Source organism: Neltuma alba, unplaced genomic scaffold (genome assembly GCF_004799145.2).
Source record: "Neltuma alba isolate B1F8T4 unplaced genomic scaffold, ASM479914v2 tig00012783_pilon, whole genome shotgun sequence".
NCBI classification, from domain to species: domain Eukaryota; kingdom Viridiplantae; phylum Streptophyta; class Magnoliopsida; order Fabales; family Fabaceae; genus Neltuma; species Neltuma alba.
In genome coordinates this window covers 1-15,266 of record NW_021637187.1, presented here as the reverse complement: position 1 = coordinate 15,266, position 15,266 = coordinate 1, and the positions used below count along the sequence as shown (strand labels likewise).

The following is a 15,266-nucleotide window of genomic DNA, read 5'->3' as shown; positions in this document are numbered from 1 at the left end:
CTTTTGAGCATTGTTGACACTTGATGCCTCGATCCATGGCAGGACAAACAAAAAAGCTCGTGTATCTTTTGATCTGAAACCATACCAGAGATGGATAATGCAAACTTGGGGTGTAAGTACTCCCATCTCCATCCACAAACACTGAGGCAGGTGAAAGAATCCTCGAAAAGGATCCATCAAGCCCCGGAATACGAATAGCTATATCAGAAGCTGTAGAGGTTGCAGCAGAAAATGCCAATGCCAAATAGTGCCTGAGAAGTGTGTTCACCAATGTTTTACTAATCCAGACCGTTATTGGATAGCTCTTGAAGGGTTCCTACTGTTTGCCAGGTCTGAAGGGCTGATATTAGCTCCTGAAACTAATCATGCTATAGCGGCAACTACAAGGGAAGCTCTTTGATGTAGAGAGACTGGAGAGGGCATGGCCATTTTGACTTGTTAATGAGGAGTATTTGCAAGGTTACATCGTTGACCTCTGGTTCAAGCTTTTCACTAGCCAGTGTTCCTCAACTAACAACCTCAATAACTGTATAAATAAAATTGGAAGACATTTCACCAAAATGAATACTAATACCGTAAGAAAACAACAAAGAACAAGGAAAAGGCATATCTGTCTTCCACCTTGAAAACATATGATCAGCAAAAAATGTGTTAAACCTAATTTCTGCAAGTACACAGGCTATATCAAATAATAAAGTGACAGGTAGAGTGTCATTCCCATCAAGAGTAAGTCAACAACCCAATTGAGCACTAACTTAACACATTTGCTTAATTTGAGGAAGACAAACGAGGAACAAAGTTCAAGTGGAAATTAATTTAGCTGCGACAGGGAAACAACCCTAAAGTATGGTCAATGTTAGTGGTGATTATTGTATTCAAGTGGTTACTCAAGTGCATTTTTGGTCCGTGATGGTACTACAACACCACGAGTTCAGTGCTGCCGCACCAGAGAGCACGATCATTGTCCAGTTGGTATTGAGCTGCGGCATCGCAATGCCAGTGCTATGACACTAGAGGCCACTTCTCAATTTCTTCCATCTCCACTTCCTCCAATAGTAGTTCCTAAAATCACCATATGAAAACTAATCAAAAAGAATATTTGCTTGGTATAAACCGATTTTTACCCAATTTTATCTGTATTTACCAATAATTCATAAAGGTACATTCAGCCCAATCTGTAGAAAATGAATCAAATCAAAATATCCCAAAAATGTAATGATGATTCCCCAAACAACCCCAAAAAATTATATCAAATATCACTAAATATGGAAAGTCATCAACATAATTTATGTCAATGCATACAGATATTTGCATGTTATTTAGTGAACCTTCATGTTCCATTAGAAATGCTCTTTAACTTTCTATCTGAAAACTATAGATCATGGAATTAGTGCCCTAGCATTAACCATGTCCATATCACACTCAAAGCATGCTAGTCATGTCACTCGGAACTTCTAGTGAGTTAAACCAAGTTTGCTGATGCTATATCTTCCCACGCGCACAGTCTAAAAAACCTCATTTTCTGAGAGCTGTTGGTATAAGTCTTAGATACTGGGTCTAAAACATTAGGGAAGAAGATACCTTAGGCCCTTTTCCTCTGAACAAAAAAACATCAAAATATCAAGTTACCCTCATTCTGACAAAATTTAGTAGAAAGGCAATGTAATTAGAATCTCATGAAAGCTGATAGCATTAAAAGTTTAAGGATATGGGTGCATGTTTGAAAGATATATCAAACGCTTGTACGGCTATGTATTTTGGGCACTAAATTCTACTGCCTCAAATGATACCAACTTTGCTGCCATTTTTGTAACATTTTTTCTGTAATCTTCATTAAAATGGGTTCATTTTAACCTTGCTCAATCACTTTGGTAGTCTCCTCTGAGACATACAATTAATTCATGGGAACAATCCCTAAATTATTACTACAGACAGACCGTTCTAAAACTTTTCTTAGATCTATGTGTTAACATCTCTGGAGAATGATTTCATTCAAAGATGACTTAACCACTACATACTAGACAGTAGAAATTCTTACCATTGGTCTATCAATAGACTTGGTGATGTCAACTTCAGGAGCAATCTTTGCCTCTGGGCCTTTGTTGTGCCAATATAGCACATAATGTTGGAACATGAACAGAATGTCAAAGAATACAGAAATCTGTATTGCCAAAATACATCAACATTAACACTTTATAGTCATTCCGTATAAGTTACAGTGAGAGGACAATCCGTACCAAAGATAGCATTACTTTTCCTATATTTCCATAGAAGTTCATCCAAGAACCTAAGATTAGAAATTTTGTCATTAATATATTATAAACTCAGAAAGGTTCATGCTTTATAACTAAAGGAGATGTCAATGGAAACCTTGATCTATTGACTGCATGAGCATTTGAGCATAGTTTCCAACGCTTCCAGAAAAATCAAGCAGAATGTTCCCAATGCTCCAGCCTTCTGTACTTTTTCTCAGGAAGTTCATGACAGCCTACATTCACGACTTATTAATCACAGGTGGAAATGGCCATGGCCAATACGTTATATGTCAATAGTAGTCCCCGGCTAAAAGAATGAGAACAACCTTCAAACAAATCAATGCGAAGTACAAAAAGGGTTCTAAAGCAGACTGTGTATTTGGATCAGGTTAGAAATGTGATTTTCAAACTTTGCTTGTGTTTTATAGCCAGTCCCAACTTGAATAAAGGATATAGGCTGCCTTAGGTCCTTGACAACCAACATAAAACTCCATAGAATCATCCATGACACAGATCAAAGATGATATTGTGCTAATGTTGGGTTGTTATCTGAAAGTAATGCACTGTATGGCTAAGTACAGCATCAAATGAGCTAGAGCTTCTACACCCAAATGTAATGTTAAATGAGCAAAAGCTCCCACATTTACGAGAACAGAAATGGGTAGAGAATTTAGTTCGGAAGAGCAAGATCAAATTTGGTATTTGGAATATTAGCACTTTTGACACATAAATCTATGCAGAAGTGGCCATGATTCAGAGAAGAATTATCATATTGCCTTCAAGAAACTAAATGGGTTTGAGAAAAGACTAAGGAGCTTTACTCTGCAAGATTTAAACTTGGTGCATAGGGAAAGTAAAAGCAAGGAAGGGGGTTGGTATTATGGTTGACAAGAATTGGAAGAAGAATGTGATGGAAGCAAAAAGGATTGAGGATGAGATCTCATCCTTAAGAATGATTTTGTACATGATACTATGAACATCATAAGTGGCTATGCACCTTAAGCAAGGACAAAAGGATATCTTAAGGAAAAGTTTTAAGAAGATGTGGAGGGGTTCGCTCAAGGCATCTGACAAGATGAAAAGATTTTCATCAATGGAGACATTGAGAGCCATGTCAAGAAGGATGCAAGACCTTATACAAGAGCTCATGGTGATTTTGGTTCTAAGGAACTTAACAAAGAAGGGTAATTCAATCTTGATTTTGAATTGGCATATGATTTAAGGATTGTCAACACTTTAAGAAGCAGGAGGAGCGTAGATCATATATATAAGAGTGGAGCCTCAAGGTTGCAGATTGATTTCTTTTTGGTATGAAATCTAAATAGAAGATTATGTAAGGACTGCCAAGTGATTCCAAGGGAAATCCTTATATTAAGAGTTAAGGTCTTGGTCCTTGATGTTCTTGATAAGATACGAAAACAGAAGTGTCAGCAAGTTATAAAGCCTAGTATCAAGTTCTGGCTGCTAAAAGCTGACAAACAACTAACTTTCAGAATAAAACGATTGGAACTTATCAAAAATATAAATAAATAAATAAAACTATTGGAGGAAGATGATTGAGAGTTGCAAGGAAGCATTAACATCATGTGGGATGAAACATCCATAAGAGTTAGGAAGGTTGCTAAAGCAATTTTAGGTGAATCAAAAGAAAAGGTTGGTATGGCATTTACTGAGGAGAAAATTGTAGAAAATCATTTTAGGTGGTTCAAACATTTGCAGAAAAGGCCGTTGGGGGCATCAATGAAGAGAGTTAAATAGATGGTCTTTAGTTGTATGAAAGGTGGTGGAGAAAGGCCAAGAATGACACTAAAAAGAAGTTATCAAATGGAATCTATCAGTGAACAATAATCTAAAGAATTTGTTGTCTATAAAGAACAATGGTATTGGGAGATCCATAAAGTTATCCTCACTAAATCGAATACGGGTTTTCATCATCAGAAATATGATTTTCAACATAAAGTTTGGTAAACATGTTCCTTGTAACACAACTTCCATAAAGAGAAGCTGAATACAAAATTGAATACAAAATCAAATAAATCCTGACCTGAGGTATATATTTTATTGTCGTCATACAAACTTGAATCACACTGCAAGATGGTTAACTTCAACACAGTTAATTAGGAGATCAATCCTAAATAAACATTCGTGCACATGGCATTCAATCATGTAATGTAATATCTGTGAAGTTAAGTGTAGAGAACCGATGTTATAGAAGGCAGCTCAAAATAGGAGAAAATTAGTTGAGAAAGCATAACATACTTCAATATTGAGAGAAGCCACAGCCAATGGTGTTCAGGCAAAGCTATGAAGAAGCAGATTGTGACAACTAACCAAGTTATGAACACAATTCCACAAGCTATTTTGGACAACTTCTGATTTCCACGCTACAATAACAGACTAGAATAAGAAATTTCAAAATAACCCAGAAAATTAAAAGAACAAAAATAAAATTGAAAGTACAAAAAGCTCAATCAAAAAGATTATGATACTTCATAGATTGCAATCTGGAACAAGGTAATTGCAGTGAGTAGAACAGCATGAGATGAGAAAGCAACATCATTTGCTGCTACAGGTATCATCTGAAACACAAATGGAATTTAATATGGTTTCTAAATATCAAAGCTATAAGCTTTGAAGAATTAGTATTTATGAGCTGATTATACAAAGAACCAACCTCATTTTGACCGTACTTATCTTTGTATTGCTTTTGAACAGTAGGGCTGAAGTATAGAGATGTATTGTATAACATATAGGATGAGTGCTTCGTGAGATTCAACAGCACAAAATCGAAGTTCAATCCCACAACACTGAAATCAAATAACCATTTCCAACACCCATACGAATGAGGCGAATTAAAATGATAAAAAGAAAGGAGTAAAAGCAAGAAAGCTTTATTTGTGAGATAATAAAAAACGAAGGAAGAAGTTGATATATTTTGTTGGAACCTTTTCCTACGATAATTCAAGTAAACTTGAGGGTAGAAACTGATAGACCAGCAAACAAAAGTCAACCAACCCAAAACTTCGTATGACACATGAAGTGGGACCGAATTCCAAGATGCCATTTTTGACGTGGAGGGCTTGCTCGGCTGAGGTAAATTTTTGTCCTAAAGAAGCCAAAAAAGTACAATAATTGCATCAAATAGCTAAAAATAGTTAATGCCTTGAGGCAAATATTAAAACATTCCACAACTACACTTAAAGTGATTAACCTCCCTAATAAAGTCAAAGAGGACACTTCATAATAAGGGTTAATTGCATAAAAGGACATTTTTGGAAATACATCATAAATATTTCCCTAAATTTTGGAAAAGGACCATAAAAAGATGAGAAAATGACAATTAAGTATCCTATAAGGAAGTTAATATTAATCAAATCCTCCTAATTTCCCTAATTAAAAAGAAGATTTAAGGAATTTGGGAGTCATTTCGGGCGCATGCAAAATAACCAAAATACTATTTGTTCAAGTTTCACAGGAACAGCCCCCTTTGACCAAAATGTACAAGATAATTCTATATAGCAAAATGGCCTCCAAAATTAGGCACAGCACCAGAATACAGTAACAATACATATCCTCATTCCCCAGCGATATTGCCCAACATCTACATGAAGCACAATACAAACTAACGACACCCAAATTACACCAATTATAGAACCATACAGTACTCTAACAAGACCATAATTTTCTCCCTCCCTCCCTCTCTCTCTCTCTCTCTCTCTCTCTATATATATATATATATATATATATTTCTAAACCAGTCCAAAATGAATAAAAAATGAAAGGGGAGTTCTTACCTCTAGTTACGGTAACTCTTTGTCCAATTAACAAGCAAATCAACTTCAGTTTGTTGCCCTAATTCCAGTCCTCAGTTCATCAGCTCATATTTGGTGTCATAATCACACGTCTCATTCATGTTCTTCAACTGTCTCTCTTCTGCTATCTTTTTGTTTAAAAATATCCCAAAACCCTTTCTTCTATTAGAAATCTGCAAATGCTCGCCAAATCGGATTAAGAAACTACTCGGCCAAGGTTAGTAGATGATGAAGGGCATTGATTTTCCGCAAAGCTCACCTAATAATAAGCAACAAAGCTTTGATTTTTAGTTCACATTCACGGCGGAGAAAGTCCACGCCATTGATGATCTTTCTTTACATGCGTACTCTTCCTGCTTTTCTGTTCTGACCTAGGAATGAAAATGAGGGAGAAAGATATTCCCCCTTTTTTGTTTGTCCATTAATGTAAATTGGCTTTCGATACAACAATTAATTGCTGTATTCTATTCTAGCCTTGGTACTTGCATCAGAATTCAGATCCGACCGACGGGCGACGGCACTGCCTAGAACCAGAAAACAAAAATTCATATTTCAAAATAAATATTTTTCTAATGTTTTTATATTTTTTTAAAGTTTTTTCCAAAAAAAAAAAAGTATAAGTACGTGGAATTATATTTATTTTCTACAAAAATATTAAAAGAAAAAATGACATTGAGGTCCCATGCAACACAAAATACTACAAAAAGATCCCAAGAAATTTGGTAATGATTCTGAAATCTCAAAGGGACTTGAGTGCAATTTGGTGAATTGTAAAAGACGCCTCTACCTCTGGTGAGATGCATCTAAACAAACTCAAAGATGCCCTGTTTTTCAATCTGAAAATCAGCACTCTATACGCAGAAAGCAAGAGAGAAAAAACCCAAATTTCATTCTGCTTCTTCCCCCACTTCCATCTGAAAATCTCATCCACTCTATTAATGTCAATCATTGGCAAAAATCGCTTGTATCTTTGGTTTAGTGTGTGTTTGGTCATTCAAGTTGGGGTTTTATTATAGGTGGGTAGAGTGATTATGGGTGTTCTATTTCTAGGTATATTATAGGTGGATATTGAAGGTGGGTTTGCTCTGTCTAGGCATGGTTCAGGGGGAATTGATGAGAAAGATGAAGGTTGGTGTGATTAGAAACCCTCACTGCGAAATAGGAAAATATGTTGTCAATAGGGCCGCGATAGTTGTCAGTATAGCTCCTTGACTCGTCAATAGTAACAGCATTGTACGGATTTACATTAACTGATTTTTAAAATTTTTTACACAAAGGCTATGACCTTCTGTACCCTTGACTCATTGGTAGAAGTCACAAAAAGAGGAAGAAGAGGCAACAAAGAAGGGTGAGTAGTTACATGAGGCAAAAGAAAAAAAAAGCCACTTTGATCTTAGATAAATGATGGCAAAAGAATTTTTTAGTAAATAGAAGTGACATAAATTTTTTTTGTAGATGTCACAACACACACAAATAATTAGTTTAATACTAGATACATGCAACTATATGTTTTTTTTAATGGGGTTATAAAATCGGTGTAATTACATGTATATGAAGTTGTAAATGAAAGTTAGTTATATATTACATTCTGATGCATAGTTAGTTGTTATTATCTGCACCCTTCCTTGTCAATATATGCTTCGTCACTTGTCACTCACTGCACCATCAGTTGTCAATTAATGTGCTGATATAAATTTAAAAAAAATGATTTTTATTACATAATGTTATACAACGTCATACAATATCACTAATTCCTCAAAACTAATCCATTTTTTATAATACGATATAAAATAGTTATTAAAAGTCAATCATCACTGATATGAAGTCATAAAATCACTTGTCATGAACAACATTTTCACTTGTTAATGGTTTCAGTGTAACTTGGCATATTAGATTCTGCTGTCATTTCAGTTGTCATTATCCGCATCCTGTATTGTTATTAGATCTGTTATAACTTGTTAATGGAGCATTGTGACTTGTCAATTAATTTGCTGATGTAAGTTGTCAACAATATGAATTCAAATTACATAACCTGTTTTAGTATCATATGATATTTTCAATTACTCTGTCATATTATATTTTGGTTATATTGTCATATATAATTATTATTAATAAAGTGCCAATGGTGACACTATGACTTGTCAATAGAAGCACTATGACTTATTAATGGTGGGACTATGATTTATCAATGGTAACACACTGACTTGTCAATGGTAGCACTGCGACTTGTTGTTCACCGAATAACTTCTTGAAAGGTTTGGGCGCTGCGGCGGATATGATTAGGCGCCGCGGTACCTTACACAGAATGGCAACTCTTTGGGATAGATGGGGGTGCCGCGACAGATATGATCAAACGCCGCAGCGGATTATCAGTTGTCAATGGTGGCACTATGACTTGTCAATGGTAGCACTGTGACTTGCCAATAGAGTATTGTGACTTGTTAATGAAGGCACTGTCTCTTATCAATTGAACATAAATTTGAGTAACACCTTCTTCTTAATAATTATATTTTAATGCAAATATCACTTAACATTATAAATAAATGACACCTTCAGTTGTAAAATTTTTGAATATTAATTATTAATATCCACACATTCATTTGTTATGAAATCGTTATATCACTTGTTATTAACTCATGTTATATTACTTGTTATTTTGGATAACTCAGGTTGTTAATTTCTAAGCTGGATGCTGTTGAGCTATACACAACTGAGAATTTCAAAAGAAATGAGTTATTTTCTTTTTCAGTAATTAATGATATAATTTCCTTCAATTCTTCATAACTTGTGCCTTCCTTTATATTGTTGTTCTTACACTACCTCCCACATATCTTATATCATCTTCTCTATCATTTATAAACTTTCTCCCTATGTGAACAAAGAAAAATATATGCTTTCCAGATGTAGTTGTCATCAGTAATTTAAACCTGCATCAAGAATCACGCAACTGTCATTGACAAGTCAAAGAGCTACGTTGACAACTGTCGTGGCACACATTGACAACTATCGCGGCCTGATTGACAACACAATATCCTATTTCGTGCTAAGAGTTTCTACCCACACTAACCTTCATCTTTTTCTTCCTTTGCTAGTAAACTAACATTAGAACAGAGCAAAACCATTAACAAGTGAATATGTTGTTCATGACAAGTGATTTTATGACTTCATATCAGTGATGATTGACTTTTAATAACTATTCTATATCACATTATAAAAAATGGATTAGTTTTGAGGAATTAGTGATATTGTATGACGTTGTATAACATTATGTAATGAAAATCATATTTTTTTAAATTTATATCAGCACATTAATTGACAACTGATGGTGCAGTGAGTGACAAGTGATGAAGCATATATTGACAATGAAGGGTGCGGATAATGACAACTAACTATACATCAGAATGTAATACACAGCTAACTTTCATTTACAACTTCATATACATGTAATTACACTGATTTTTTAACCCCATTAAAAAAAACATATAGTTGCATGTATCCAGTATTAAACTAATTATTTGTGTGTTGTGACATCTACAAAAAAAATTTATGTCACTTCTATTTACGAAAAATTCTTTTGCCATCATTTGTCTAGGATCAAAGTGGCTTCTTTTTTTTCTTTTGCCTCATGTAACTACTCACCCTTCTTTGTTGCCTCTTCTTCCTCTTTTTGTGACCTCTACCAATGAGTCAAGAGTACAGAAGGTCATGGCCTTTGTGTAAAAAATTTAAAAAATCAATTAATGTAAATCTGTACAATGCTGTTACTATTGACAAGTCAAGGAGCTATACTGACAACTGTCGCGCCCTATTGACAACATATTTTCCTATTTCGCAATAAGGGTTTCTAATCACACCAACCTTCATCTTTCTCATCAATTCCCCTTGAACCATGCCCAGACAAAGCAAGCCCACCTTCAATCCACCCACAATATACCCAGAAACAGAACACCCATAATCACCCTACCCACCTATAATAAAACCCCAACTTGAATGATCAAACACACATCACCAAACAAAACACAAGCGATTTTTGCCAATGATTGATATTAATAGAGTGCATGAGATTTTCAGATGGGAATGGGAGAAGAAGCAGAATGAAATTTGGGTTTTTTCTCTCTTTGCTTCCTGCGTATAGAGTGCTGATTTTCAGACTGAAAAACAGGATAGTTTGAGTTAGTTTAGATGCATCTCACCAGGGGCAGAGGCGTCTTTTTACAATTCACCAAATTGCACTCAAGTCCCTTTTGGACTTCAAAATCATTACCAAATTTTCTGGGACCTTTTTATAGTATTTTGTATTGTATGGGACCTTAGTGTCATTTTCCCATATTAAAATCCCCTAACACCTCGTGAACCTGTGATGAAGCCACAGGGGATGGTACCTCGTATAGGCCCGAGGGTTATGGCCAATTGGCCATGAAAAAGCTGTGGGGAGACCGGATCCCCGATTCCGTGTGGATGGAACTGTGGGGTGGGTAAAAGGGGAAAAGGCAAATCATAAAATTAAGGAAAAGCTAATCTTTTTCTTCAAATTTTAACTTAATAATATTAAATGAATGAAATTAGTATATTGATAGATCATGAACAAATAAAGCCACTTGACCAACAAGCTGTTGGTTGAGATGGTAGCGGCTTCATCCCCGTAAAGAGGAGAACACAAATTCGAATTTCGAAAAACGTATTTGTTGGGAGAGCTATTCCTTAACCACTCCAGATTCGAAAGAGATTAGTCTTAAGTCTAATGTGACTTAAGGATACCTTTGTTTCATCTAAAAAATAGAGCCACTTAAAATTCTATATGAGATGAGGCATAAGACGGAACCACTATAGTTTCACAGGTTGCAAAAGAAAACTTCAAGCCCATATTCGTCATGAGCTGAATTTTAAGCTAGTCTATATTAATTTTTAATCTCTTCACAATTAATACTTTAATTCTTATCATATATAATTTATTTTGAGTCATCAAATAACTTTGTCTCTCAACCCAGAACTCAAAGGCTTGCCGTCAGAAGTAGGTGCTCCTTCTTCCTGTTCTTGCTGGTCCTCGCCGGAAAAAATGAATATTTGGATGCCAGAGATTTGTGCTCTTCCACCTGTTCTTCCTGATAAAAATTATTGTTCATAGAGTATGCATAAGAAAAGAAAACATTACCACTTTGTCAATTTAGATCAATCAATTGAAAAAAAAAAACAGATTCCATCCAACACTTTTTCCAGTTCTCTTGACGTAATGGCAAAAGACAGGATTTACATTCTACAACACATCCAACTATACATCCACACATACGCACTTTAAAACTACTCATACTTCCAAATGCCACACATGCAGCCTTCCTTATGATAGATTGAATCAACGTTTAAAATTAATCCGTATCGCCGACAGTAGCAGGAAAAGGATGAGAAGAAGAGGAAGAAGATGAGGATCAGAAAAATGAAGAGGATGTCAATTGGAAGATGGTGAATAAATCCATCAGAGAGAAGGCCATAGAACTGGACGAACAAAACGCTATTTGGAGCCCCTAAGATTGAACTCGAAGGAAGGAGGAAGTAGATATCGACCCTAGAAATGAAGTCGAAGAGATATTAGAGACCCAAAAAAGAGAAAAGGAAATAGTGAAAAGAAGATGATGAATGTAAATGCTAGTGTTTGATGGAAGAGGTGGTCATTCCCAAGTTGAAATGGCAACGACACCACGAAAAAGGTAGTAGAGGAAATGATCTTCAATATGTGAGGACCCACTTTCTTCCTCGGTGGCTTTTGCCTTCTTCTCCTACTCTGTCACTTTCTTCCTCATCATCTACCCTTCCTTATCTTCGCTGTTCATGACCTTGTTCATCGTCGTACTCACCGGCTTCTTTCTCTCATGCCTCGTGGAAGAGAAAGAGTTGGGTTGAAGCTCTCCATTGAATTGAAAAATAGAAAGAAAAAAGAGTAGTGAAGGAAAACGGATAGGCGCACCTGGGAAGGAAAAAGAAACAATGCAGACTCTCCTACACTGTATTTTGCTGCGGGAGTTTTCAGAGGGAGAGGAGGAAAGTGGAGCTGCTCTCCTCTGGATTGGCTGGAACAAATTTTAAAGAGAGGAGATGAGAAAAAAAAAATACTCATCTGATCTTTAATACAAGTCTCATTTAACTAATTTGATTAGATTAAAGAAGTTAGGTAAGTTAGTTAATTATAAGAAAAGTGACACATTTTTCCTAAAACACATAATCATCTTTCTTAATATCCCTCTCCTCTCCTCTCCTACTTGATTATGGTTGATGGAGTATCTATAGGGATAATTTAGAAAAAACTGATAATTATGAGAAATGGGTCTTATATTTAGGACCAAAACCAACTTAAGAATTGAGTCTTATATTAAAGACCGGAAGTGTATTTATTTCTCTTTTATCTTCTTTGGCTCTTTTTCATTCTCACTTTCCCCTCAATCTTACAATTTTAATAACTCTAATCAACTCAACTTCATTTTCTTCTTATATTCAACTAGAAAAATCAAACTACTTAAAATTTTGTTAAAAATATATAAAATGATAAAATCATAGGAACAAAAAAAAAACGATGAAGAATTATAATATTTTTGAAAAAGTCAATATAGAGCAATATTTACTTAAGCTAGATAATAAGCATCTTTTAATCTTTTAATTAGTTAAAAAATTAAAAAAAAGGAAATAAAAGATTAAAAATAGTAAAAATGTAATTTTTCTTTTGAACCCAGTAGAATCAACTAATAACAATATGGAAAGAATTTGACTTTAATTTTTTTATTTTGTTTTCTCAATGAGTTGTGCTTAATGGTTTTTTTTTAAGTTGATAAATTGCCTCATACATATTGATAAATAAAAAAATAAAAAAATATTTAAATTTTATAAGAGCAAAATAGTTTATTTTTGAATAGCTCCATCCCTTCTACTCTCATACTCCTTCTGTTCCTTATTATAAAAGACATTTGATGCTTATGACATGTTCTCATATATAAGAGACATTTAAAAGTTGTCTCTATTTTTTTTGTATTGATTTCCTATTTTTACCCCCATTTATTTTGTCTCCAACTCATACTCTCTCCCCCTCCCACTTCTCTTTCTTTTAATAATTTAATTGTTCTCTCTCATACTCTCTCTCCTTATTAATGGGGCATTGTTGGAAAAATATTATATTTTTTACACATTAATTGTCTTCAACTAATTTTAATTGTTTTTTTTATCAACGTAATTTAGTTATTTGTCTCTTATAATAAGGAACGGAGGGAGTATTAAATAAGGTATCATTAAAATGTCTTCCCTTCCTTCCCTCTATCAATCTAAACAAAGGATTATTAAAATCCCTTTCCTCTCCTCCCCTTCCTTCCTTTCCCCTCTATATCTCTCCTCCCTTCTTGTGCCCTGTCCTCCCTTTTCTTTTTCTCTGTCGAGCCAAACACAGTGTTAGAGGGAAATGAAACATGGAGGAAATTTCAACATTTGAAATTCAAATCTAACCCAACTACCTCGTAACTGGAAAAAAAAACTAAGCCCCAAGCTGACATTGTTCACACAGCCAGTACTATTTATGGACTGTAAAATGAGTGAGCGAGCCCTTATAAGAAAAGGGAGAATTATAATGAGATAAAAAAAAATATAATTGTAAAACAAATCTCAAATGTTGTCATTTTCTATCTTTAAACTTGTTATTATAGATTGTTTAGGTTAATATTGAGACTTTTTAGTAATTATTTTTCTTTCATAGGACCTTGTTAAAGAAAATGACTCAACTTAACTTTGATTTTTAATAACTACTTAAACAGCTTTTAATGACAAGTTTAAGGTAAAAATGATAACTTTTGAGACTTGTTTTATAATGTCACTTTGATTTTTTTTTCCTGAATGAAAATGAAATGTATTAACTAATATGTGCAAAATTACAAGAGAGAGCATTGTCACTTTGGTTCTTTAATCCTATAATGCTACCTTCATTTCTTCATATAAAAGTTAGACAACTAATTTGTAAATACTAAGAAAGTTAATTAAATTAATTATTTGTAATAAATAGATGTTGTGTTTCCTAAAATATATTTGTTAATTATATGCATTGAAATTACTTCCTATTAACATGTACATTTATCATAAGAATTACTTGAAAATAAATAAATAAATATTAGAAACAAAATAGATTGAGTTTTTATATTTTGAACCAAATTAAATTTCTAACTAAATTCTATATTAAATACCGAAAGTAGTAAAATTTTAGAACTTTTTGTGACTAGACTAAAATAAAGTCACATTAGTGGTCTTTAATGAAGTTCTCCCAGTAAACTTTAAATCGAATCCGAGATTTTGCAGCCCCACTTCTGCGAGTAAAAGCCTGCCCAGTCCTGTTCAAGTAAATGGGTTAACGAAGTCGATGGCCAAAATAAATAAATAAATAAAAAGGTTAACAAAGTCAGATTGCAGCTTACGTGGCAAACATAGCTCTCAGATTGACGTGATCTGGCAAAATCATATGACTGTCAAATTATTTTTTTCTTTCCGATAATTTCTCCTCTTTACTTTTTTTTAAAAATTCAATATTCAACTTTTAATTTATCAGTATTCAATTAAAAATTAATTATAAAATTAACCTAAAAAACGTTAAACTATGAGATCGCTTAATTAGAGATATAATTCTGTAATAAATTTACTAGATATAGATGCATATATTGATTTCTATAACCTTTCCTTATTTTTATGAGTATCTTTTCTTTTGGTTGCAGATAGAGCCGGGAATCAGGGCCGGCCCGGCCCTCCAGGGCTGAAATTTTAAAAATACCTCAATTTACTAGGTCCGGCCCTTAAGCTACAGGGTCAGGACCGGCCCGCGGGCTTTTGGCCCGTTTAAGAAAAAATACTATTTTTTTTTATATTTATCAAATTTTTTATAAAAATATAAAAATAAACCAATGAAATTATTAATAAAAGACATAATATGAATAAAATTAAGTCACAAATATAAAATATCATCATATATAAATATTCATCAACATCTAAGAACATCTAAAACTTCATTAACAAGATAACAACATCTAAAATTTTATCTATAATGCAATTGTGGCAATAAATAAACGCTATCATTAATCTTTTGAAACTTCATCATCACTATAATTAATTACTTTTCTTCATAAGTATGCTTTTCTTTCGTAACAAAAATATCAAGTTTTTCTTCTTTTATAAGAATTTTATTTTT

At 33.8% G+C, this 15,266-nt stretch overlaps 1 protein-coding gene across 2 annotated transcripts; it reads right to left on the bottom strand.

Moving 5' to 3' along the window:
• Positions 1-591: 591 nt before the first annotated feature.
• Positions 592-6,604, bottom strand: LOC114730932 (cystinosin homolog). Of its 2 annotated transcripts, none has more exons than XM_028918039.1 (11): positions 6,327-6,604; positions 6,050-6,240; positions 5,201-5,361; positions 4,930-5,062; positions 4,745-4,834; positions 4,515-4,639; positions 4,300-4,342; positions 2,371-2,488; positions 2,238-2,287; positions 2,039-2,161; positions 592-1,062 (listed from the first exon to the last, which is right to left on the bottom strand). In XM_028918039.1, exons 3-11 carry the CDS (start codon positions 5,317-5,319, stop codon positions 1,003-1,005), a joined length of 861 nt encoding a protein of 286 aa, XP_028773872.1. In that variant the 5' UTR covers positions 5,320-5,361; positions 6,050-6,240; positions 6,327-6,604; the 3' UTR covers positions 592-1,002. The 2 variants fall into 2 exon arrangements, with proteins under 2 accessions (XP_028773872.1, XP_028773875.1); XM_028918042.1 differs by having other exon boundaries at positions 2,253-2,287.
• Positions 6,605-15,266: the final 8,662 nt, after the last annotated feature.

What these genes read in the sequence shown, in the direction of transcription:
- LOC114730932 (XM_028918039.1), bottom strand. Translation starts at nt 5,319, where the DNA reads ATGGCATCTTGGAATTCGGTCCCACTTCATGTGTCATACGAAGTTTTG. An exon ending in ATAAGTACGGTCAAAATGAG is followed by an intron (nt 4,835 to 4,929) that starts GTTGGTTCTTTG and finishes TTTGTGTTTCAG; the next exon opens with ATGATACCTGTAGCAGCAAA. An exon ending in TGGCTTCTCTCAATATTGAA is followed by an intron (nt 4,343 to 4,514) that starts GTATGTTATGCT and finishes ACCATCTTGCAG; the next exon opens with TGTGATTCAAGTTTGTATGA.